Source organism: Apis mellifera, linkage group LG6 (assembly GCF_003254395.2).
Source record: "Apis mellifera strain DH4 linkage group LG6, Amel_HAv3.1, whole genome shotgun sequence".
Classification (NCBI taxonomy): domain Eukaryota; kingdom Metazoa; phylum Arthropoda; class Insecta; order Hymenoptera; family Apidae; genus Apis; species Apis mellifera.
Window position 1 is genome coordinate 2237362 of NC_037643.1, and position 26906 is coordinate 2264267.

General features: G+C 28.6%; 2 protein-coding genes across 2 annotated transcripts in view; one reads left to right on the forward strand and one right to left on the reverse strand.

Annotated features, from left to right (window-relative positions):
* The first annotated feature begins 1430 nt into the window (after positions 1 to 1430).
* Positions 1431 to 10197, forward strand: LOC113218561 (cytoplasmic dynein 2 heavy chain 1-like). The gene is made up of 9 exons (XM_026441288.1): positions 1431 to 1979; positions 2882 to 3141; positions 3722 to 3916; positions 4751 to 4982; positions 5518 to 5671; positions 5924 to 6143; positions 7494 to 8236; positions 9270 to 9511; positions 9848 to 10197. Exons 1-9 carry the CDS (start codon positions 1440 to 1442, stop codon positions 10163 to 10165), a joined length of 2904 nt encoding a protein of 967 aa, XP_026297073.1. The 5' UTR covers positions 1431 to 1439; the 3' UTR covers positions 10166 to 10197.
* Positions 10198 to 10631: 434 nt separating this feature from the next.
* Positions 10632 to 26906, reverse strand: part of LOC411639 (cytoplasmic dynein 2 heavy chain 1) — a 33763-nt gene continuing 17488 nt past the window's right edge. Inside the window, exons 22-39 of the mRNA XM_026441371.1 lie at positions 26634 to 26813; positions 25623 to 25988; positions 25355 to 25473; positions 24395 to 24705; positions 24182 to 24330; positions 23659 to 23937; positions 22647 to 22876; positions 22033 to 22161; positions 21317 to 21565; positions 19488 to 19921; positions 18493 to 18627; positions 17764 to 17993; positions 17001 to 17210; positions 15254 to 15542; positions 13783 to 14292; positions 12621 to 12880; positions 11846 to 12040; positions 10632 to 11010 (exon numbers count right to left, since the gene is read on the reverse strand). Coding sequence (XP_026297156.1) covers positions 10767 to 11010; positions 11846 to 12040; positions 12621 to 12880; positions 13783 to 14292; positions 15254 to 15542; positions 17001 to 17210; positions 17764 to 17993; positions 18493 to 18627; positions 19488 to 19921; positions 21317 to 21565; positions 22033 to 22161; positions 22647 to 22876; positions 23659 to 23937; positions 24182 to 24330; positions 24395 to 24705; positions 25355 to 25473; positions 25623 to 25988; positions 26634 to 26813 — 4519 coding nt within the window. The 3' untranslated portion in view covers positions 10632 to 10766. The remainder of the gene's footprint in view (positions 11011 to 11845; positions 12041 to 12620; positions 12881 to 13782; positions 14293 to 15253; positions 15543 to 17000; positions 17211 to 17763; positions 17994 to 18492; positions 18628 to 19487; positions 19922 to 21316; positions 21566 to 22032; positions 22162 to 22646; positions 22877 to 23658; positions 23938 to 24181; positions 24331 to 24394; positions 24706 to 25354; positions 25474 to 25622; positions 25989 to 26633; positions 26814 to 26906) is intronic.

Consider the following 26906-nt stretch of genomic DNA (forward strand, 5'->3'; position numbering starts at 1 on the left):
TATTAATATATCATCACGTTGCAATATGTAAAATAATTTATATTCTTTCATTCAAAATATTATTTGTTTAAAAAAATATATATATATAATTCATATTAGCATCAACAAATTTACAAATTATTTAAAGTATCGAAAAAATTATATACTTCTCTTTTCACTTTAACTTGTATTTTCTAAGTACGAGAAAAAAAGAGCATGAACACGCGACAAGTTAAAATTTAATAATATTTTCCGCCTCAAATATTTCAAGCGTTCAAAGTGTTCTCGTTGAATTATTTCGCTGTAGAGGAGACCAATGAGCGAGTACGTACGATCCGTGGTGAAAAAAATTTGCGAGAACGCGAGTGGAACGAGGTGCAACAACAACAGTAACGGCGGCGTATACATGGCGGGAACTTGGTTAAAGAACTACCTGGCCGCCATCAGGCTCGCCCTTCTTTTATTTCGATATTTGGGTTAATTGTCGTTCGTATCAATTTAACCGAACACGAGAAAAATTTCCGAAAGTCTCGGATTGTCGACCTAGATTCCCCATCGATTACACAAAAGCGGCAAGACTAAAATAAAAATTCAACGCCATTAACATCATTCGTTTCGATACGAACCAATTAAGCGAAATTTCTTAATGGCTCCTTCGACATCTTTGTAAGAAGAAAGAAACGTGTGTCCCATCGAGAAGAAACAAAAACGATATTTCAATAGATTAATTGATTATATTAATAATTCTTGTGACTAAGAGTGGTGATTTTGTTTCACTTTACCGTGGCTTCTCTGTTAATTGAAGAAGACGTAAGCTGAGATTAATCTATTTTTTGTATAAAACGATATCAAATTTGGAAAATAAAGATTTTAAAACTATTAATTTTAAATAATTCTCGATACAAATCTTTTAAGAACGAGTTGACAATTGATAATAAACATAATTTTTTTTGTTTTATTTGAGATACATTTCTAACTTTTGAATATTTTAAAATATTACTTACTTTCTTCTTCATTATACATCCTCAATTTTTAAGTTTATGTCTTTTCCATCAGACATAAATATATATCCATCAAGTCCAACTGGCTCTCGTGTCACAAGTAACAACAGCAATTCAACTCTCGTTTAAGGATCTTACCTTCTAGAAACTGGTCCATGGGATTGAAAAGAAAATTCAACATACAAATAACGTATCGAATAATCATTAGGCAAGTTCGACGTGCACACGATACGGAAACTGGTGAATCGACAGGCAACGACAGACTACTGCCGTCGAGAGGATATCGATTGTTCAAGGAGCATAATGCCCATTGCATACCGGATTTAACATGATTCTTACGAATGCGTAACTATAATCGGGAGTAAACTCTCCCTGTGTTGGAATCGTGGCCTCTCCATCTCTCTTCGCGAGACGCCGATCACGTTGGTAAATTTAAGTACAATTTTATAATGATATCTAATGCAAATCTACTATTCTATTCAAATGCAGGATACTGGGAAAGATGACAAATGGAAAAAATCAGCCATCGATCTCCTGATCACCGAGAGAGAAAGGCTCTTGTGGCGAGCTCAAGGTTTACCAGTCGATACCGGAAGTCTGGTTGGCGCTTCCTGCGCACTCAGGGGCCCCCTCGTTCCAATATTCGTGGATCCATCCGGTGTTGCGGTTTCGTGGTTGAAGAATAACATCGGTTCGAGAATCGAGATCACGAAGCCAGAAGATGGAAAATTCTTAACAACGTTAGAATTGGCTGTACGATTTGGAAAACCGTTACTGGTGGAGGAAATAGTTGAATTTCCATCGATCTTATTGCCGTTGCTACGTAGACGTCCTTTGAAACTCGGGGAAAGAACTTTGCCAGCCCCTCAGGGCTTCAAACTTTTCTTGGCCACCAGACGAGACAAATTGGATGGCTTCCCTAAAGAAGTAGATGCAGTTTTGTTTAAAATTGCTCTTGGAGCTGGTAGCAAGAGCCTGGCGGAAAGATTCGTCGAGAAGGTGAGGAAAATTTTAATTTGTAGATTAATATATATTTAATAATATTTTTATACATAAAATGTATTGCATAAATGTAATGGATTTAGAGCTTTTAACTTTTTTAAATTCTTTAAAGACTTATAGAATAATAGTGTGAGATACTCATGAAAAAAATAAATTATGAAACTATGTAAAGTATTGATAAAAAGTTTTTTTTAACAAGTATAATAGATAAATTAATGCATATAAAATGGCAATTCTAAAAAATAAAAGAAAAATTGATAGAATATATTTAATGTTGCAACTTTATTTCAAAGAAAACAATTAAATATTTCAATATATCTCGAAGAATAAAAAAATATATTTTAAAAGAAACTAGTATGAAACATATATCATGATATAATAATATGTTTAAAATTCGAATATTCCAAGCCTATTCAATTATTTCTAATAACATTAAAAATTTGCAATATAAATTACATTTTCTTTTAGATTTTTTCATTCTCAATAATAATATATTTCATATTATCTATGAAATTATACGAAACAAGAAAATAACAACTATATTTATAAAACTATATCTTAATTATCTAAATAATAATTATATTTGTAAAATATATTTTACAAATATAATTATATAATACCATATTATATAATAAACCATATAACCTAAAAATCATTTCATTTATAAATCATATACAAATTTAATATTCTCCACTTTTATTACATCCTCGTAATGGATTCTCTTCATATCGTATTAAAAATAAAAAAAAATTAGAGAGAAAGAGAGAGAAAGAAAGAGAGAGGATGATGCTTGAAAAAAAGATTAAAATTGGAAAATTTTTAGAGTGATCGTTCAAAGTTGAAAAGTAAAATATTGAAATTGAAGATTAATTACTTTATAATCGTGAGGAGGGGGGTAGGTTCTGTTGAAGGAGACACCGAAGCTTGCGTCGCAACGGAGGGAGGCGTTGGAACGCGAGGAAAAATTATCAGGGGAACGAGACACAGCAAGATTGGATCTGTTGGCGCAGCTGGCCACTGCCAGAGGTCAAGACCTCCTTCAGGAGTCTGAAGGATCCCAGGGAGGGCTTTTGTCGTCTTTGGAAGCCACTCAATCGAAAGCTAAAGAAATAGCTCTGGCCCTTGAGGAAAGTCGACGAAGCTTGGAAGACGTTACCAGGTCGGTGCAACTTCGTTAAGAAATATGTATAATATATATATATCTTAAAAGTCATGGAAAAATTATTCGCGAAATAATTAAAAGAAAATTTCAACGAGATAAACAAGATACGATCGTTAAATTGCGTCTTGATTCTTAAAGACGTCATCAAAATAGTTTTAGAATCAATAATTATTTGCAATTTATTTATAACGAAATATTTTATAACGAAAATTTACAAGCATAAAATATTTTTAAGATAAAAAATTGCATTATTATCATATACATATAAGTATATTTCATATTTAAATTATATTTTTTCCTTGCTAAATATTTTTGAAGTTATCATTCGCGAGTTTTTATTGAAAATAATTCATTTTTCAGATAATTTGAATTTTCTAGTGGAATATTTTATGCATAGCATATTTCGCGTGAAAGTTTTTTTTAATCCTCAAATCTCGGAATTCATGAAGTAATTTCTCTTTATAAATGTTCTCTGGTTGCAAAACAAGGTCTGGAAAAAAAGAAAATTTACGAGAGAATGTTTGTAATGAAGTTTTTAATTTCCATTCTAGTTTTTGTTTTGTAAACTTGTTTACAGAAGAGCCAACGAGCACGAGAGATTGGCTAAATTCGCAGCAAACTTGTATAAAACTGTGAGAGGCCTAACTGCATTGAATCCATTGTACGTATTCTCTGCAGAAGCTTTCACTGATATTTATTTGGAGGCGGAGAATTACAGAAAAACGATACTCTCTCAAGATAAAAGGGAACAAGAAAAATTGGTCGAGAAACGGTTGGTAAACGTTCGAAAAATTATTTACATGATATTTTTTTTTTTTTTATAATAAATATCCAATTTAAATAACTTTTAAATCAATTTGAAGTTCTATACCAGTGCTTTAAGATTGTTATGAGATATTAAATATTAAAATTTATTTCATAAATTATCTTAAAATTTGATCAAACTTTAATAAATATTGGATCAATGAATGAAAAGTTATTAAAAACATAAAATTATATCCCTTAACAAAAAATTCTTTTTGTTTTTTTTAGATATCATCGTGTAAAGAAAAGAATAAGAATTAATTCATTTATTATCCTCGTCATTTATTCTTCGATTTTTTATTCTTATATGACCTTATTGATCAAATCAGAAAAATATACATAATCACATTCATAATTTCTATATATATTTCTATAAATATTCCATATTATTCCATATATTGATAAACGTAATAAGCCTTTTCTTGATAATCGATTGAGATATTGAGATAAAAATTTAATAATATCGTTTCCTCTATTTTTTGAATATGTTTTGATGACGAAATTTAATTTCTTCTCACATTTTTTTACACGAAAAAATAAATTTAATTTGCATCGGTAATCGCAACAGTTTCATATCATGTATTTTATTTATATAACCAATAATTAATTTACATACATTAATATTTATCGTGGCATTAATATCATCGTAACTAATTATCAATTTATTTATATTAATATTCATTGTGCTTTTTGAATTAAAAAAAAAAGCTAAATATAATAACGTATAGATTTTTCACAAAATTAATAAAATTATATATAAAAATAATTATTTAATTACATAATATAAGAACTTTCATTACAGGTTAATACAATTGTCCCTCCATTATTGCTCCAAAGCCGTGTATAGGGAACATCGATTGCCAGTCGCATTACAATTGGCGCTTTCATTAAATTCCGTACCAGACGTTGAGAGAAATTTCTTGTTAGGAGAAATTCCATTAAACGGCGATGAAGATTCCGATTACAAAGTACCTGATTGGGTACCCGAGGAACGTCGTCTATCGGTTCGAACTTTAGCTTTAGCATTTCCGCAAGTAAGTTTCTAATGAATCCACTTTTGAACTATAGTGTAGTAAGAACCTCTATTATCCGAATATCCTAATATCCGAATATTCTGTTGTTCCAATCACGCATTATCTCCAATGGAAATAAACTTGAACTTTGATATATGTTTGTATATATGTTGTATATATGTAATGAGTTAATTATTGAAGTTAAAAGATACTTAAGAAATTAATAATGAAACAATTAAATTATTATGGAATTGGCTAAAGTAACATTGAGAAATTTATAATCATCGATTATTATTATTATTAAAAAAACAAAAGGATAAGATGGAAAATTAATCGCAATCTTTTATATGTTTGTTAAAAAAATATTCTGGAAGCTAATTTTATAATAAAAACTGTTTCTTTTATCTCAATCTTTCGATATAATTACTTTCCTAAAAAAAATATAAATCATATTCATCTAAGAAAAATCTATCTTCGAAAAATTTATATGGACATTTTACTTTTGTATTATTTTCAGTTTTTATGAAAGATTAATTTCACGTCTTATCTCTCATAGATAACGGCGAGAATGACGCTATCGTGGCTAAAGGATGTCAGTAATATCTACGCTGAAAGAAATTTAACCACGTTCCAAAAGATTTTAATTATCAAAACCCTTCGCCCGGATTATTTGCATACAGCGTTATCGAAATTGGCCGCGGAGGTATTAGGTAATTTAATTTATATATTTTAATATTAATATAATCGAAATGATCATGCATATATCAAAATTATCAATAAAAATTGAATTTTAAACTATTCTTTTTAAAAAAAAGAAAAACAAATTTCGATTTATCTTGATAAAAAGTATCGATTATTCTTTTCTCTGTTGTTAGAAAAAGAGAAATCGATTATTGTTCGTACTTGTTAAAAATACTAACCCACTTTTTCTTGCTTCTTTTTTATATAACCATCGTTTGAAGGAGTGAAGGATTTAGCGCCACCACATTGGTCACTGAGGAAAGTAGCCGAACACGAAACCACATATCCTGTGTTGCTACTTCTGTCACCAGGAGCTGATCCTGGTTCCGAGTTGAGGGCATTAGCGAATAATCGTGTCGCATCCACCACAGGATTTGTCGAGGTGTCCCTGGGACAGGGTCAAGTTGTCCAAGCTGAACTTGCATTGGAGAATGCTTGTCGGTAATGCATCATTTTTAATATAGGAATATTATTTAAATTTATTTCTATGAACTAACATTCTATAATTAACAGTGATAATTAATAGCCACAAAAATTTCTATTTAATATTTAAAGCCTTGTTATTATGGATATAATATAATTTATAACAATAGATAATGAATTAAAAATTTATAAATAAAATAGATAAGATAGATTGTATCGATAAACAAAATTTCTAACAATTTTTTTATTGCTTAATATACAATTTATTTTATTATTTCAAAATATCGATAATATAAATTGATATTTATTGCTATTAAATATTTAAAAATGTTCAAATAACAATAACATAATATGTATAAATCTTTTGATTAGATTTTTTTTTTAAATGATTACTTATGTATGAGAATAATGTAGATATATTTATAATAATATATCTCAGTATAAATTAACGACCATTTTAAATTGAAAATTAACTGTCTGAAAAATTATTTTCATTTTTTTTTATTTTAATTTTATCCTATTCGATTAAACTTTTACTTTTCATTTTTAATTTAAATATTATTATCAAATGTTTATGGTAGTATTCTAATAGCTCTGCAAATTTTTCACTTTAATTCACAATTATGTATAATAAATTTATGTCATAATCCTAGTCAGAAGATCCTACTCAGCTTATAACCGCCGGATCCAATTTTCATCAACAAACGTGGAACAATGCCTTTGAGTCTTAATAGAGCATAAGGAATTTCTATGTAAATGTACAGTACTAGTCTCATTATTCTCACGAATTATAGCGTATCAGAGGTATAAGGTGAATCCTGACTTGAAGGATCTTCTCAATGGTGCATCATATTATATTAAATTACCTGTAATCTTTGTTTTATTATATATTTTAATAATATTTAGATAAGAGGAATAATTCTCTTAATAATGTATTGAATTTTTTGAAAAAAATATCAAGCTTATTTTTCTTGTCTTTTAATTTTTTTCTTTATTATTATATTCTTTTATCTTTCCTTTCCTTGTTTTTTTGTATTATTTTGATTTTGTTTTACAATAATTTCTCTTTCAATCATATTAAAAAAGTCAATGTTTCTTTAAGCACTTAATGAAGAAAAATATAAGAAAAAAGATTAATTCTTATTCAGATTATTTCTCATAAATACTTGAAATATCTGAAAAGTATTTATAATAAATAATTTAAATTGTTGGATAATTTGAAAAGTATATAAGATTCGATATTAATTTCAAAAATTTATAAGCCCTGCTTGAATGTTAAGATTAGATTTTTGAAAATTTAATGAAAATTATATTTCAAACGACAAACGTATCGAATAAAAAAACGAATCAACATTGTTTACCAAACAGAAACGGGAACTGGATCCTCCTCAGCAATCTGCATCTCGCCCTCAACTGGCTTCCCCGATTGGAAAGCCTGCTTAGATCGCCCATGTGCACGGCCAACAAGAATCCCGCAACGAGGATCTGGTTAACCACCGAGGGATGCCTGGGATTCTATCCAAGCCTCGCTGGTCTGTGCTTGAAGCTCGCTTACGAACCACCCGAGGGTGTGAAAAGGAACGTGAAACGTTCCCTCCACCAACTCCATCAAAAGCACGAGAACGCCATGAACTTGGCTGGTAGCCTTTTGCTGTCCTGGTTGCACGCCACTCTTCAGGAACGGCGAAAGTTCGTGCCGCAGGGTTGGATCAGGTCGTACGAGTGGAACGAGTCGGATCTCGAGGCCGCTTACGAATTGGTCGTGAGGAAGATGGATGATGGCAAGAGGAGCGAGAAAGACAAGGATGGAAATTGGCAAACTGGGAGAGGATTGCTGGACGTGGCCATTTATGGGGGCCGTCTTCAGGACGATTACGATATGGGGGCGCTGCGCTCGATCGTTCGAGACGTTTGGTCGTCCGAGGTGTTCGAAGGGCGCAGGAAGTTGGCAGGTGTCCTCAGAGTGACTAACGATTCGTTCGAGGACCTAGTCAAGGCTTTGGAACGCATCTCGGATAACGACTCGCCTAAGGAGCGGTTTGGATTACCCGCGAATGCGCACAGGGCTTGGGAGAGGACCGCGGCTGAGGCGGCATTGTTGCATTTAAAAGGTTCGTTGCATTAATTATTAATTTATATGTTTGATAAATATCGATAATAATCATTGAATCGATAATGGATAAAAGTAAATATAATTTCTATTTTATTTATTATTTATCTTTGTTGCAACTTATAGGCAACATTTTTACGTGACAATAACTTTTAATTTAAAAAAATAGAAATTGTTAATATTTGATATTTTAATGAAAATTATTAAATATCGGTAATTAAAAATCTAAAACAAGTTTAATTCGAGACGCAACATATTATAGGAATTTCTCATTCCATGAACTTTTTCCAGAAAAATAAAAAATAGATTTCCTTTTGCGTTTGATAAAAGTATTGTTCCAAACCAATATGTTTCGGATTTTATCACATTTTTCATCTTTTTGCTATTGTTTTTTCCATCTATCGAAAATCAATATCCGCCATCAGGAACTTCTTTTGATTTTTGATGTGGTTTCGAATACATATGCAAAGTATATGATTGATGATTGAAAGAAGTATCGTAATATGAAAAATGATATATTTTATTAATCTCAACATCTCTTGTTTATTATTTCTTCATTTAACTACGTTCCTTTTCTATTATAATTACACGTATAAATGATTGTTTATTTATTTGATTAGTAGATTATATATATACTATAAATAAAATTTACAATTTATCATTTTCAAATTATTTATAAAATATATATAAATAAAATAGTATAAAGAAATTTTTGTCAACAATTTTTGTTGAATTATTTTGTTGAAGTTTCTTCTTTATTTCAATTTTTAAATTTGAATAAAAAAAAAGAAAGAAAATAAAATAAGAAAATTTTTTTATTTTTCGAAATTATCTTTATACTAATAAGTTTACATTAAAAATTCTAATTACATTAATTAATTCTAATTTCTTTGAAACATTATTTTTCATAAAAGCTTCAATATCTTTTAACGCTGTTATTATGGCATTACTCTCTTTTGTATTAAACCCTTTATTGGTAATGAAAGATCAAAGGGTCGGAAAATTCAAATAAATTTTCATAAAATTATCGATAGGTGTTTTAATCAAAGTGTCTGGTAACGACGACAAGAATAGCAAGAAAATGGAAATGAAAATTCAAAGGGATTTGAAAGAATTGATTGATCGCAATGGTTCGATATTTGGGTCATCGAAAGTGGAACAAGAGAAAAATAAAAATCCGTTGAAAAATTTCTTTATCGATGAAATGAATTTGACCAAGAAAACATTGAATCTTATTCGTGTCGATGTGGAATCAGCTCGTTTCGAGGATACCAAGGTAAAATATATAAACTTAATCTTTCTAGCAATTATTTAAAATATTTTTTCATACATAAATAAATTACCTTCACTTCAAAAAATTATTATGAATCCAATAACAAAATATCGAATACATACTTTGATCATTTATTTTAGATTTTATATTATAATTTACTTTGAATCAGGTTCAAAAGTTAATTTTGCTGTAAATTAAACTGTTTATAACATAAACGTGTGTTGCTTATAATCCATTCTTAGTATCAACTTGCAAACTATCCTCGTTTACAGTAACCCTTACTTTGTAACTGGGTTAAAGTTAGAGAATCAAGCGCCAGTTAGCATCTTCAATTTCCAGACTCCCAAGCATTGGATGGAAAACTGGAAGTATGGTCCAAACGAGATTTTGCCTTTCGTTAAAGGCTTGTTACTTAGGCATCAAGCCTTGGAGGGATTCCTGTCCGAATTTTTACCTGTCGTCGATATGTCGCGATTGGCGAGGCCGCGGGCATTTTTGACTGTTCTTAAACAGCACACTGCGCGTGAAACGCGACAGCCTATGGAGAATCTTCGTCTTTGCGTGAACTGGTTCGAAAATGACAGGAACGACGATTGGAAGGTATCGTTGCTCGTCGAGGGACTTTTAATATCTGGTAATTTCACTCGATTAATCTAAAAATAAAAATGATCTAAATAAACAGATCTGTCAAATTAAATTAAATTAAAGGAAAATTAAATAATTAAATACATAGTATATCAGCTATAAAATTATAGAACTGATATTACGTCTTCGAGGATTTCTTATAATTCTAAATCATATTTCATGATCAAGTCAAGCACAAATTTTCTTCAATTTTATTTCAATAATTTTTATTTTATATTCATTTTCTCTAACTTTGTTTTCATTTTCTGTAAAATTTCATTTTGATCTGGTTATTAGTTGCTGATCAGTTTGTTAACTATGTCCAATTTTTATATATACATTTCTTTCTCTTTCTTTTCTATATCCATCTTTGTCCTTTTGAATATTTTTAAATAAACCCCTTTTTTTTATAATAAAAAACTTTGCTTATAAATTGTTTCATTATTAATTTCTTAAGTATCTTTAACTTCAATAATTAACTCATTACATATATACAACATATATACAAACATATATCAAAGTTCAAGTTTATTTCCATTGGAGATAATGCGTGATTGGAACAACAGAATATTCGGATATTAGGATATTCGGATAATAGAGGTTCTTACTACACTATAGTTCAAAAGTGGATTCATTAGAAACTTACTTGCGGAAATGCTAAAGCTAAAGTTCGAACCGATAGACGACGTTCCTCGGGTACCCAATCAGGTACTTTGTAATCGGAATCTTCATCGCCGTTTAATGGAATTTCTCCTAACAAGAAATTTCTCTCAACGTCTGGTACGGAATTTAATGAAAGCGCCAATTGTAATGCGACTGGCAATCGATGTTCCCTATACACGGCTTTGGAGCAATAATGGAGGGACAATTGTATTAACCTGTAATGAAAGTTCTTATATTATGTAATTAAATAATTATTTTTATATATAATTTTATTAATTTTGTGAAAAATCTATACGTTATTATATTTAGCTTTTTTTTTTAATTCAAAAAGCACAATGAATATTAATATAAATAAATTGATAATTAGTTACGATGATATTAATGCCACGATAAATATTAATGTATGTAAATTAATTATTGGTTATATAAATAAAATACATGATATGAAACTGTTGCGATTACCGATGCAAATTAAATTTATTTTTTCGTGTAAAAAAATGTGAGAAGAAATTAAATTTCGTCATCAAAACATATTCAAAAAATAGAGGAAACGATATTATTAAATTTTTATCTCAATATCTCAATCGATTATCAAGAAAAGGCTTATTACGTTTATCAATATATGGAATAATATGGAATATTTATAGAAATATATATAGAAATTATGAATGTGATTATGTATATTTTTCTGATTTGATCAATAAGGTCATATAAGAATAAAAAATCGAAGAATAAATGACGAGGATAATAAATGAATTAATTCTTATTCTTTTCTTTACACGATGATATCTAAAAAAAACAAAAAGAATTTTTTGTTAAGGGATATAATTTTATGTTTTTAATAACTTTTCATTCATTGATCCAATATTTATTAAAGTTTGATCAAATTTTAAGATAATTTATGAAATAAATTTTAATATTTAATATCTCATAACAATCTTAAAGCACTGGTATAGAACTTCAAATTGATTTAAAAGTTATTTAAATTGGATATTTATTATAAAAAAAAAAAAAAATATCATGTAAATAATTTTTCGAACGTTTACCAACCGTTTCTCGACCAATTTTTCTTGTTCCCTTTTATCTTGAGAGAGTATCGTTTTTCTGTAATTCTCCGCCTCCAAATAAATATCAGTGAAAGCTTCTGCAGAGAATACGTACAATGGATTCAATGCAGTTAGGCCTCTCACAGTTTTATACAAGTTTGCTGCGAATTTAGCCAATCTCTCGTGCTCGTTGGCTCTTCTGTAAACAAGTTTACAAAACAAAAACTAGAATGGAAATTAAAAACTTCATTACAAACATTCTCTCGTAAATTTTCTTTTTTTCCAGACCTTGTTTTGCAACCAGAGAACATTTATAAAGAGAAATTACTTCATGAATTCCGAGATTTGAGGATTAAAAAAAACTTTCACGCGAAATATGCTATGCATAAAATATTCCACTAGAAAATTCAAATTATCTGAAAAATGAATTATTTTCAATAAAAACTCGCGAATGATAACTTCAAAAATATTTAGCAAGGAAAAAATATAATTTAAATATGAAATATACTTATATGTATATGATAATAATGCAATTTTTTATCTTAAAAATATTTTATGCTTGTAAATTTTCGTTATAAAATATTTCGTTATAAATAAATTGCAAATAATTATTGATTCTAAAACTATTTTGATGACGTCTTTAAGAATCAAGACGCAATTTAACGATCGTATCTTGTTTATCTCGTTGAAATTTTCTTTTAATTATTTCGCGAATAATTTTTCCATGACTTTTAAGATATATATATATTATACATATTTCTTAACGAAGTTGCACCGACCTGGTAACGTCTTCCAAGCTTCGTCGACTTTCCTCAAGGGCCAGAGCTATTTCTTTAGCTTTCGATTGAGTGGCTTCCAAAGACGACAAAAGCCCTCCCTGGGATCCTTCAGACTCCTGAAGGAGGTCTTGACCTCTGGCAGTGGCCAGCTGCGCCAACAGATCCAATCTTGCTGTGTCTCGTTCCCCTGATAATTTTTCCTCGCGTTCCAACGCCTCCCTCCGTTGCGACGCAAGCTTCGGTGTCTCCTTCAACAGAACCTACCCCCCTCCTCACGATTATAAAGTAATTAATCTTCAATTTCAATATTTTACTTTTCAACTTTGAACGATCACTCTAAAAATTTTCCAATTTTAATCTTTTTTTCAAGCATCATCCTCTCTCTTTCTTTCTCTCTCTTTCTCTCTAATTTTTTTTTATTTTTAATACGATATGAAGAGAATCCATTACGAGGATGTAATAAAAGTGGAGAATATTAAATTTGTATATGATTTATAAATGAAATGATTTTTAGGTTATATGGTTTATTATATAATATGGTATTATATAATTATATTTGTAAAATATATTTTACAAATATAATTATTATTTAGATAATTAAGATATAGTTTTATAAATATAGTTGTTATTTTCTTGTTTCGTATAATTTCATAGATAATATGAAATATATTATTATTGAGAATGAAAAAATCTAAAAGAAAATGTAATTTATATTGCAAATTTTTAATGTTATTAGAAATAATTGAATAGGCTTGGAATATTCGAATTTTAAACATATTATTATATCATGATATATGTTTCATACTAGTTTCTTTTAAAATATATTTTTTTATTCTTCGAGATATATTGAAATATTTAATTGTTTTCTTTGAAATAAAGTTGCAACATTAAATATATTCTATCAATTTTTCTTTTATTTTTTAGAATTGCCATTTTATATGCATTAATTTATCTATTATACTTGTTAAAAAAAACTTTTTATCAATACTTTACATAGTTTCATAATTTATTTTTTTCATGAGTATCTCACACTATTATTCTATAAGTCTTTAAAGAATTTAAAAAAGTTAAAAGCTCTAAATCCATTACATTTATGCAATACATTTTATGTATAAAAATATTATTAAATATATATTAATCTACAAATTAAAATTTTCCTCACCTTCTCGACGAATCTTTCCGCCAGGCTCTTGCTACCAGCTCCAAGAGCAATTTTAAACAAAACTGCATCTACTTCTTTAGGGAAGCCATCCAATTTGTCTCGTCTGGTGGCCAAGAAAAGTTTGAAGCCCTGAGGGGCTGGCAAAGTTCTTTCCCCGAGTTTCAAAGGACGTCTACGTAGCAACGGCAATAAGATCGATGGAAATTCAACTATTTCCTCCACCAGTAACGGTTTTCCAAATCGTACAGCCAATTCTAACGTTGTTAAGAATTTTCCATCTTCTGGCTTCGTGATCTCGATTCTCGAACCGATGTTATTCTTCAACCACGAAACCGCAACACCGGATGGATCCACGAATATTGGAACGAGGGGGCCCCTGAGTGCGCAGGAAGCGCCAACCAGACTTCCGGTATCGACTGGTAAACCTTGAGCTCGCCACAAGAGCCTTTCTCTCTCGGTGATCAGGAGATCGATGGCTGATTTTTTCCATTTGTCATCTTTCCCAGTATCCTGCATTTGAATAGAATAGTAGATTTGCATTAGATATCATTATAAAATTGTACTTAAATTATAAAAAAATTATAGTTAATAATACAAAAATTTACAGTCTAATAATTTGTTACTTTGAACGTGAAAAAAATTATATCTAAGCTATTGCTATTACTTATGTATTATTTTTAATAGTAATATTTTATACAGCATACTTTATATATTTATATATATAACATAATATAGAATCAGCTTAATAATCTAGAAATTTATTTATCCATTCTGAATGTTAAAATGATGACAATAAAGTGGATTCATATGGTAAGTGAAAAAAATAATTGAACAGAAGAAAATCAAAATAATTGTTTTTTTTTCTTTTCTTTTGTGTTATTTTTCAACGCTATAAATTTTAAATTTTGCATAATAATTTTATCTACTTGTAATTCAGTCAGTTAATTTGATGTCAGAAACAAGACTGAAAATGAAGTTTTGGCTTAAAACTTCCTGATGTGATGCGTATCAGTGGCATCCGTTTCCCTGATGAAGCTAGTAGTAATGTCGACGAAACGTTGGATTACTTCATCAGTGACTTATATTTGAATATTTCAAAAGAAACTCAATTAACCCAAATCTTTAGATCTTTAGAATTGAATTCAGAATTTTGAATGAAAATATGTATTTAATGAATAGAAAAATGTTGTATATATGAACACTATGTGGCAAAAATAATATTTCAAATGATAATAATATCTCTTTGCAAATAAATATTCTTTCAATTTTAATTTTCTATATGAAATAAGAATATGAATTAAAAACTTAAATATTAGAGATACAGAAGGACACGTATTGTTTTATGAAAATTTTATTACTAATAACTGGACAGCTATACATTTGAACTTATTAATTTAATTTCATGTGATTGTAACTTTGATTAATATTAATATTCTTGTGTTATATCATAGGATAAATTTACTAGGCTTACCTCATAAACCAATAAGGATGCAACTTTAGCAGCTTCGACATCCAATCTCTGTTTCCTGTTGTTCAATTCCTCCAATTGTTCCTGCCAATTACGATGCTCCGTATCCAGTTTTTGCAACAGAGCTCTAGCAGTAGCCAATCTTGCTTCCGTTGTCTCGGCACGTAACTGAAGAGCAGCAGCACCCCTCGAGTGCTCCGCGAGTTCCTCTTGAAGCTGTGCCACGCGACTTTCTACAGTGTTGAGCCCAGCAGCAAGCTTTCCAATCTGAGCTTCGGCCGCTGACAGACGTCTGAAGTGAGATGCATAATTTAAATAATCATCGCAAAGTCAAAAAATATTTAATTGAAAAAAAATAATCTAGTAAATTGTCAACCATAAAATAATTTTAAAGTTTTTACAATTTAGTGAGATTTGTTAATTTGAATATATTAGTGAATTATTGAATTGGTTGAAATTAATAATATCAAATCAAATCTAGATTAATTATTTTTGATAGGATAAATTATATATAGTATGATTGTAAAAAGATAATAATGTAATTTTTTATGTTAATCATCACATGATATCATTTTAATATAATAATATAAAATATGGTAAGCATATGTTTCTTCAACAAGTTAAATAGAATTACTTGATCATTATGAAGCAAAATTAAGCATCAAATACATTGTAAACTAGATGTTATGTTTTTTAATATAATAAATGTTATATATGGTATTATTTATGGTATTTTGAATCAAATAAATATCCTTCTTGAAAGTATAAAAAAGAAAATCATTGATTGTAATTAGATTTTAGATTTAGATTTAATTTTTATAAATATCAAATTTATATTTAAAAAGTTATATTAATAATTTTTAAAAATTTATATTATATGTTACCATATAAATAATAATTCATATAATAAATACTGATACTAGATATTATTACAAGAATTATCATTCATATAATCCAATTATTCTGATTAAATTCTTAATTAACCATAAAATGTGTCTTTTATCTTATAATTGATAAAAATCATTGGATGAAGAAATTCGCATAAACAAATTTATGATAAATTGTTTTCAAAATTATATAATATTTCTATTACATTCTTCTAGGATGATTTTTAGAAGATATCATTATAAAGAGATTAAATAACCACAAAAGCAATCTAACTCATGATGTTAAAAGAAAACTATTCAATATTTTTAGCACATTATAGGATTACATAATTGAATAAAAAAGCCTCATAGTAAAGTAAACATAGATCGAAAACTCAATCATTCACTTACTACTGATTTCTACATATCACGTTTTCTTCAATGTTTACAAATCATTTTCAATGTCCTCATTCAATTTCCATGCATATTTCATAAGAGAAACGTACCATTCTCCAATAAATGACTTAACAAATCCAATATATTTAACAAATAATTCGACAGAAATCTTGAATTTTCAAAAGAGTTTGTAAATTTGTAAAAAAAAAAAAAAAATAGGAAACAAAAATAATACAAAATATGTGGAACATTTATAAATTTCAAAAAACTAATATTAATCTTAATGTTAAAACAAAATGATTACATTTCAGAAATGGTTGAGTTTTTGACTAACATTTAGAGCTTTTTTTACTCAGTATGATATTTTCTTCTATGTGCCATGTGAATCTCGAATCTATCTTATCTAAAAATTAATTGTCAATTGTAAACATCATTATTAATAACTTAATATTCTTAAAAATTAATATCTTTGAAAATCGATAGCATACTCGGCCAATTGTCGCTGTTCCCTCTCGAGGGGGGCGACTTGCTGAAGAACCTGGCCGTATTGAAGATTAGCGAGGACCCAGGCCGCCAAAGGGGCCGCGGCTACCGAGGCTCGTTTCGCGGTTTTCTCCTCGAAGCTCTCCGGTCGCTCCTTGACCAACTTGGCAACAGCCTCCAGACTCGACGTTGTGCTTCTTCTCGCGTCCCACGTTCTAAATCGAACAAAGAAACTTAATTTTTGGAAACTTGATTGAATGATTTCTGATGGAACCATACGTTGAGAGGCGAGTTTTATTTAAAAGTATGTTTTTTGATTCTATTTACATAGCTTCATGAATATGAAGAATAAGAAGAATATTGTTTCGAATATAAATTTTAAAAATTAATTGGTATTGGTATATTTAAAAGAAATATTCCAAAAGGAAAGAATATTTACAGATGAAAGAAAATAAAGTTCTAGTTTTTCATTAATATAATACTTAATTGAGAATATCTTTAATAAATTAATATTATTGAAATGAATTTTTTTTTATTATTAATATAATTGAATTTCCAGAATTGAATTGATAGTTTTTAAGAAAGATTATAGAAGAAAATTCTATAATAATTTATAATTACAATTTGTCAATTTATTAATATTATTGATTGGTAAATTATTGTACAAGACTATGCTTTAATATGATAATCTTGCAAAAAAAGAAAAAATAAAGGAATAAAATGAAACTATAAAAAGAATTAATATAATTTTATCGTCAAATTGTTTACCTTATCTCATCCTTAATACCACGTTTCGCCAAAAAAGTTTTCATGCTATTCCAAGACGTGTCTTTTATGCCCATTAATCGAAGGACACCCTCGAGAACGTCTCTCACAGGTGCTGGAGGTGCTCTCAAAGAACGAACTTCCGCTAATGCGTCAGCGCTGATGCCAGCTACTGCTTGTGCCGCTTGTTCTACTAAGGGCTCAACCTTTCCTAATTCTTCCTCGATGTCGGCCTGTATAACACAAATTCGATTTATTTAATATAGCGAGGGACACAGAGAGGAACAAAAAAATATTCTTATATCTAATATGAATTTAATTGCAATAAATCTGTAATTATTAACATCTTTCAATACTTTTGTAATTTTTTCATGCATTAATCGATTTCGATGAAATTTTACATATTTTATTTTAAATCTTATAAATATAGATAAAAAAGTTTAAAAACCTGACTTAAAAACTCGAATTTTAAAGAAACTTTTCATACATTATCTAGAATAATATTTTAAAAAAATTTGTCATTTGATCTTATTTTCAAAAAATAAATATATGATATATTTTTGTATATATTTTATATATATGCATATATGTATGCGAATATAAATTTCATAATATAAAAATTATTATTGAAAAATATTTTATTTTGATTACAAAGAAAATGGAATATCGATATTATTCTCTGAAAAAATGTATATGTATATGAATACACCAACTTTTGTGTGGTTTATTCACCTTTCTACGAGCTAGTTCCGCACTTTCTAGTTCAGTTTCAGCTTTTAAATTAGCCATTTCTCCCCTTTGTCCCGTAGCACCTCTCATCGTAGCTGTGATTTGTTCGAGGGCTGCGTTGGCACGACCTTGCTCTGCCTAAGAAATCAAGAATTATTACATTTGATACAACACATTTTATAACATCATGATATTTAACAAAAGACTACAACAATAACTTAAAAACTTTACACAAATCAAATTCAAATCAATAAATTAGTCGATTTAAACAATAAATATTGCATGATAAATAATATTCTTTGAAAAAAATTTAGAATTTTATAGAAATAATGTGCAATTCAACTTAAAAACTTAATTATTTTGCAATTTTATTTTGGTAATTGTTTATAAAAATACTATTCTCTGTTCTTAATGATTTTTTAAATATATGTCAAGGTCAATCATTCTAATTAGTGTTGTATTCAATATAGATCAGATTAATTTAAATCAAATTTATTATTAAAAATTTAAGAAAGTAGTTCAAACCATTAAACGAATTTTTATTTAATTTTGATTTGATGAAATTAAATTTAGAATTAACAAAAATTTATTCAATTTCTGATTTCATTGTTTATATTGGATTTATATTCAATTAAATCAAGTTTTTAATAAACAACAATTTAAATTAATCCAATCTAAACTATTTTTAATAATAACTTTTTAATGAAAAGTGATACCTTTTTTGTAAATATTTATCAAACATTTAATAAAATTGTTTTTCAAAATATAATATCTATATTTCTCATACACCTATAATGTTTGAAATTTTAATATCCACAAAGAATCTCAATAACTCTAATTGTGTCTTTGTATAGATGCCACAGATCATGAGACGTCTAAGAATAATACCTGTCTAATTTATATCTATCTGTACACGAAAAATCAATACTCCAAACATAGGTTTATACCCTAAAATAATACCACCTACACAAGAAATACTTGCAAACGTTAACATATACCTCCAACTCCTGACGCTGTTTAAAAACTTCATCCTCTAATTTAGCCACTTGCTCTCCAGCTTCCTTCAATTTCCCTACGCCAGCTTCGAGGCTGTTCAATTTTTGCTCCACCTCCTCGCTCCAAGTCACGTGCAGGTGCTTCCACGTGTACAGAAGGGCGAAGAATCGGGCCGGTGCTCGTTGCTGCCTTGGCGCTTGAAGATGAGCCTTGACCAATTCCTTGATACCGGCCAACGTCTCCTCGGAGTCTTCGTTATCGAGACCGTTTTGCTGACAGGCTATTTCGGTTAAAGGACCCTCCCAAGACCACCATTCGCTGCCGAGACCTGGTCCTATCGTTACGCAGTGTCTATGGAGACCTGAACGCGATAACCAAGGTGAACGAAGCTCTCCTGTGTCCACCATTATGGCCACTCGAAGATATTTCCGCAAGCCTATGGAATTGTTTGAAGGATCGTTGAAAAATATTCGAGAGAATAAAACATTGTCACATTTAAAGAGGCACAATAATGGTGAATAAGAAATTTTTAATTACAAAAAGATTTTTCAGATAATCCTTGAATTATTTAAATAGACACATAAAGAATATGGAGGTCAATTTGCCAAGAAATTATTAGTTTAACAGTTTTATTTCATAATATCTGTATTTTTCTTACTTTTCAAATAATGAATTTTATATATTTAATTATTGAATAAATTAAATACTTTTTATACATGTTCAATTAGGAGAAAAGTTGTCATAAATATTTATTTTTTGAAATATTTTTTAATATCAATTATAATTTTGAAGATATTTGAGACTCTGTCTGTTATGACTGATGAATTTAATGATATATAATATTTCATCTGATCTTAATTATTAAAATTTTTTTAATTCTACATAGTATGAGAATGATTGAAATAAACAAGATTGTTCAATTTTCAATGATTTATAAAATTGTATTTTCTAAAGTATTGTAATTATTATGTATCAATTTGAACGAGTCAATGTTTGAACCAGAGTGATAAATGTTGACATTTTGATACGAAGGAAGAGTTTCATAATTAAAAGTTTCATTACCTAAAGTTTTAGATGAAAATAGAAGGAATAGTGATGTAGTCCTCCACGAATAATGAATGCACAATGTTTAAAGAGTTTCGAATACAATAACCAAGTTTGAAACACTTCATCCAAGATTATAATCATTATAATTTTGCACATTTATGATCTGTGTTTCTTTTGATATATTGAATATAATTTTCATTGTGTCTTAGTTATATTTTTATCGCGAATACAATTTTTCCATTCGAATTAATATTTTAGAAATTCTTTTTACAAAATTAACGTATTCCTTGAAATAATAGAAATTACGAACTAAGAAATTATTTACTATGTAATATTTTATATTCACATATATGATAAATCTTTAAAAATGAATTACAATGATATATATGATAGATATTAAAATCATGATGCGAACAAAGGATGCATGACTATCCAATATTTTATTTGAAAATGGAATATTGATGTAATATTCTGAGACAAGGATAATGGACTCTCGAAATTGAAATATTCATATTGCGCTGCAATAACGAACGGTATAATCAGCACCTCATTTCTTCATGCAGATTTCGCTTCTGCAAATAATTTTATGTTAATTGCCGCAAGGCAATTCCCCTAATTTGTATCCATTGTTGTGATGATTGAAATCTCGAAACGAAATATATATATGTGTGTGTGTGTGTGTAAGAATAACAATAATGAAAGAAAATTAATAAGAATTGATAAAATAGAGTTGTAATTGTCATCACTTGTCGTTTTCTCGTTAAAAAGTCTGTGTATTACGTACGATAATAAAGGTATTGTTCCAACATTCCAGAAAAATCTTCCTTTCTTGCCACGTCAGCCAATGGCGCTATTAACCCGTCGAGTTCTTCCACTGTAAATAATCCAGGAAGTTCACCTCTCGACACTATTGCGCTGGCCAGAACAGCCAATCCAGCTTCCCTCATATGATGTTCTTCCAACAAAAGTAAAGTCGGCTCACCATCGATTCCAGCAGCCTGAACTGCACTTTTCACCGACATTCGACCACGGCCTGAAAGAATTTCATTTCATGTTCAATTTCGAAGAAATTAAACGTGGTATACCAGGTATAGTTGCTACGTGAAAAGATTGCCGGGCAAATATTAACACTTGTGAAATAAAATTGTAACAGAATTAATAGATTGATTCCTTTAAACCAGTTAGCAGTCGAATTATCAGTCGAATTTATCTTTAAAACTGATTTCAACAATTTTCAATTTTAAACGAAAAATTTATTGGATGTTAAATATCTTATGTAATATGTATTCCATTTTGATAATGATGACTTTTAAATTAATTATTTTATTAATTATTAATTTCAACAAAAATGATTAATTAATAATGTAACGCATCGTATGAATAATGTATTAACATGTTATTTAAATATTTAATGAATATGCAATGCCGCATATAAATTTTAAATCAATTTTATCGCTTAACGGAATTTAATACAGAGATTTCAAAATACATATGCAATACCAGGTCCCGAGTCAATCAAACGAAGCGAAGAATACGTGGCAGCGAGTCTCACTGCCGATTTTCTTCCAGCACCGGGCCGTCCAATCAGAATCACACCTCGTAGATTCGTTCCAAAGGTCCAGCTTAAACCTCATCGAATAATTAAAAAAATTACTTATATGAACAAATATTTAAATCGCTTAAAAAATTATTATAAAAAATAATAATCCTTCTTGCATAAAATAAAATAAATAATTATTTTAAATTAATTTTAACAAAAATTTTAGGATTATTAATAAACTTACCATAAAATAATCATTTGCAATTGAAAGTTATTTATTATATTCTATTAATAAAACTATATAATAAATCTAGAATTATTTTCAATTTATTAATTTATTTTTCATCGTTTAAATCTTCAGAAAAAGATGAGTGCCTTTCAAATTAAATTGCAAGATTGAAATCGAATTTAGCAATAATTGTAAACCGATAATTACACGATAAAAGACGTGGTTAACAACGATAAATTTCACGAATGTAATTGTTAAGCAATGTAGATCAAGATGAAACAATTAGTGGATTAAGCCCAGTTTGGAAATAAGGTTAATGTTAAGTTAATTTTGAAAGTTGCTTACTAGCCACCGTGTGCAACAGGTGAAACGAAATCGATGCATGCACTGGATCTCCTTCCCTTGCGCATCTCGCTGCAGCGTTAATTATCTCGTTCCGCCATTGATCCTGGTCTAAAGGCAGTAGTCCATTGTTCCCTCGTTTCCATATGTATACGTCGTTTCCGGTCACTACAGAATTTCCAGACTTCGAGAGGATTATGGATTCCCAACGAGACTGATCTTTGGATGTTAGCCTTGTGAAAAATTTGAAAATAATTAATAATTGTATATTTATATGGAAGATTTTCAATAGAATTAAATTTAATGAATTCTGAATATTTTTAGCCTCGATATCGATAATATTTGTTCAAAGTATCATTCATGTAGAATATTTTCCAATGTTTTCTATAAATGTTAAAAATTAATATTGCTTTCTTTTTCTTTTATAAAGTCTTCATGTATCAAAAAAGAAAAATATTTATTATTCTATAGAATATTAATATATTCTTTGGAATATTTTTGGAGAATTTATTACAACAAATACAAATTGAGATTTATTTATTAAATTATAAATAATTGAACTTTGAATTAAATAAAGCGAGATGGAAATGAATGTATCTAATGCAAACTTAAACTGTTTGTAATTTAATATATAATTTTGTAAATTTTTGAATTCTATTCTTTTTATTCAATTAATTTGCAACTCTTCTATTACATGTATAATATATAGAAAAAAATAAAAAAATTAACACCGATAATTTTTAAACAACATAAAAGAACAATTAAAAACTATTTGTTGCATTTAAAAAATTGATATACCATACTCACGCATTAAGCATTAATTGATATCTTATTTGACTTTTAATATTTAAATAATATTGTATAATAAAAATTTATTATATCAGCGAAGGAAATTTGAATTTTAAAAATTTGTCTTGTAGATTTATGGAATAAAAAAAAAATGTCTAAACTCGTAAGCTTAAAGTCGAATATTTTTCACGTTGAAATTTCAAAGCTTTCTCTGTTGAAAAGATACCTGGGATGGAACATTCGTCTTCCAGCATCTAATAAATGACGCGTGATATTCGACTCATCTTCTGGAGAAGGATAATACTTCAAGCTGTCCGCCCATAAGATCAAATCTTTAGGAGTCCAATCGACGAACGTGCCATGAGAAGACTTGATCGAACGAAAAGCGTCCAACATGACGGGTACCATCTGTGTGATCCAAGATTCAATCATAACATGATCCCCTTTCAAAGAGTCTCTTAAATGTAATTCTAAAATGGCTGCTACATCTTTCGAATTTGGATACCTATAAAATGAAAAATTCTCTTTCAACATTAGAATATATTTGTGAGAAAATAAAAATAATAAAAATTCAAGTATGACTGATTGGAAATATCTTCTTGAACGAATAGCTTTACATTTGGAAGTCTCAATTTTAATAATTGTATATCATTAAAAGCTTCGAATTTTAGAAAATCTAATTGACAAAAAGTTATAAAAATATATGAAACTTGACATAAATTTAATATTAAAATTTAATAATTATTTACGGAAGATAATGAGTGGATAAGAGAGCTTCTAATCTGGGATGCAATCTGGTCGTTGCATCAGCTGTGCATATAATGGTTAGTGAAACTCTAGCAAATTCCAAATCCTCTTCGTGAAATCCTCCTTCTTGGATCAATTCACGAACTAATTCCTATAAATAAATTCAATTTTTTGCACCTTGTTTAATTCTTTTACTCATTAATCTCATTTAATACCTGCAGATCCTTGGACGCAAGATGGAGATCTTCCAAAATTAATATAATTCTAGATCCATTTCTGGGTTTATACGTTCTTCCGTGAGAGGATGAATTTAATTGTACGCAGTTTCTTTTTAGTTTGGTCACCAAATCTTGGGGCCCATAGAGAGATGAACCTTTTATCAATGTCGATTGCTCGATGTTTCGTATCGAGGAAAGTATGACGGATATCAGAGCGCTTTTTCCACAACCTTCCGGTCCCCTTATCATTATCGATTGGTTGCTGTTGATCCATGGCAAAACAGACGACAATGCTCTTTTCATATCACCTGAATTACAAGTAATATAAAACCATGAAGTGAAACGAAAGTTTTTATTAAATTATATTTACTTTCTTTTTTTCATCCAAGTTATCATTGATGATGCATCACCAATTTTATTACATTATATATGTTTTTTTTATAATTAAAATTGTTATTTGTAAAATATTTAATAAATCATTAATAAATAATTTTTCATTCAAGTTAAATATCATTATCATATCATTGTTTTATTTAATAAAATATACATAAAATTTTATTTAATTAAAATTTATTGAAGTATAAATAAATATATGATTTGCCTAAAAGATTAGAATTATTGAGCTTAAGTTAATTAATGAAAAACTCTGTAATACATTTTTTATAAAAGTACAAATGACAAATAAAATTTTAATTCTTAAAAATCTCTCGATTTTCGAACATCTCTTTTTACACATCATTCACATCATTTCCTAGATTAAAATTTTATAAATAAATAATGTAACGATTTAATATAAAAATGATATAAATTTAATTGAAAAAACAAATCGAAAATATATAAAATGTTAAATTTTTTATGCATATTTATCACAATTCTATAATAAATTTAATAAAATCTTATGAATTTTTTTTAATTCGATTTTAAATTATCAAATAAAAAAGAATTATTTCGAAATACCTGATAGTGAAACAGGACCGTCATCGGTATCCATAGATTCATCAGCATCCCCGACAGTTTCCAATCTATCCGTATTCTGATTATACAACACAGAGCACGGTTTCTGCTGATTTGGACACCTGTAATTCCAAACAATAATAATACTCATTTCCTAAAAATTTTACTTGATTTATATATATATTTTTTATATATATATATATAATTTAATATACAATAGATTTCAAAGGAAGATTAATACAACAAATTAATTTAACAAAAATTTTCTCACCAACAATCAGTGAGTTGGTAAATTAACCGCGCCAATTCATCTCTAGTGCTTTCGTTCCTTATTTGACTGCATAAAGACGCGAGCAGAGCGTAAGAAGCGGAAATAGTGGTACGAGAGTTCTTCAAATGGCAAAATGCCGAGTCCATTAAGCCAGACGCTGAGGAAACGTCTGCGTTGATCTTCAAACACTCCTCGACGCAGGAACAAAGATGGGAATTCGCGAGTTCCTTCGCCGCCTCCGGAAGTGCATTTAATCGTGAAGTTAGCAGCAAAGAGCTGGAGCTCGTTGAGCCCAAATGAACTACACCCAATCGCGATACCGTAGCTGGGCTGGCGCTGGCTAATTTATGAGTCTCGAAGATGAATCTGTTTGGAAAAATGTGATTTCTTTTTTCTTTTCAAAATAATAAATTGAAAATAAATTTTCTTCTGTTCGATTCTTGTTATCGATTGATTCTTCTGTTGTTCAATATATTCTGCATTTTAATATTCTTAATATTTAAAATTATTGAAAAACTGATATAAATAAAATATAATTTATATATTTCGTATAATAGAAATAAAAATTTTCTTTTGTTGCAGTATTGTTCATAATTTTTTAATATTCAACAATATGTAATATTATTTCAAGTTTCAAGTTGAAAACTTGAATCAAAAAGTAATTCGTTTGATTTATTTAATTTCAGATAAAATTTGAATTCTAATTTTCTTTTTTCAAATATAACTTTGTATTTTGAAATTTTACTATAAACTAAAATAGACAGAATTTTTAATCAAGATATATATAAATATTAGAATATGAAAAAAAGAATTTTTTTATATTAAAAATTCAATGGATAACTCTGTTTCTCATTTGATGAATCCACAAATTTTTGCAAAATTAAATATTTCAAATTAGCACTTTCAGAAGATGTTCAATCAAGTTGATCGATTGGTTTATTCTATTCTAAAATGCTTGCAATTTATGCGGATAGAATACAAATTGATAATTATGGAAGAAGAGAAGTTTACTTTGTCCCGTATCCAAGTTTCACGCCCACACCATTAGGTAAAGTTAGTAATCGATTGTCATCTAAAGCAGAGTTGAGAGCTTCGGCCCAATCTGGTTCCACATCACCATTCAAAATGATCCAAGTTGTTGAATCTCCGGCTGTTGCAACAACATTGGATAACAAACCTTCTTTCCATTCTCTGACAAAGTGAAAAAAATTACCAATTTTTTATAAATATATATATATTTCATATATTTTATTTCATTTTGATGAATTTGATGTTAATGAAAAA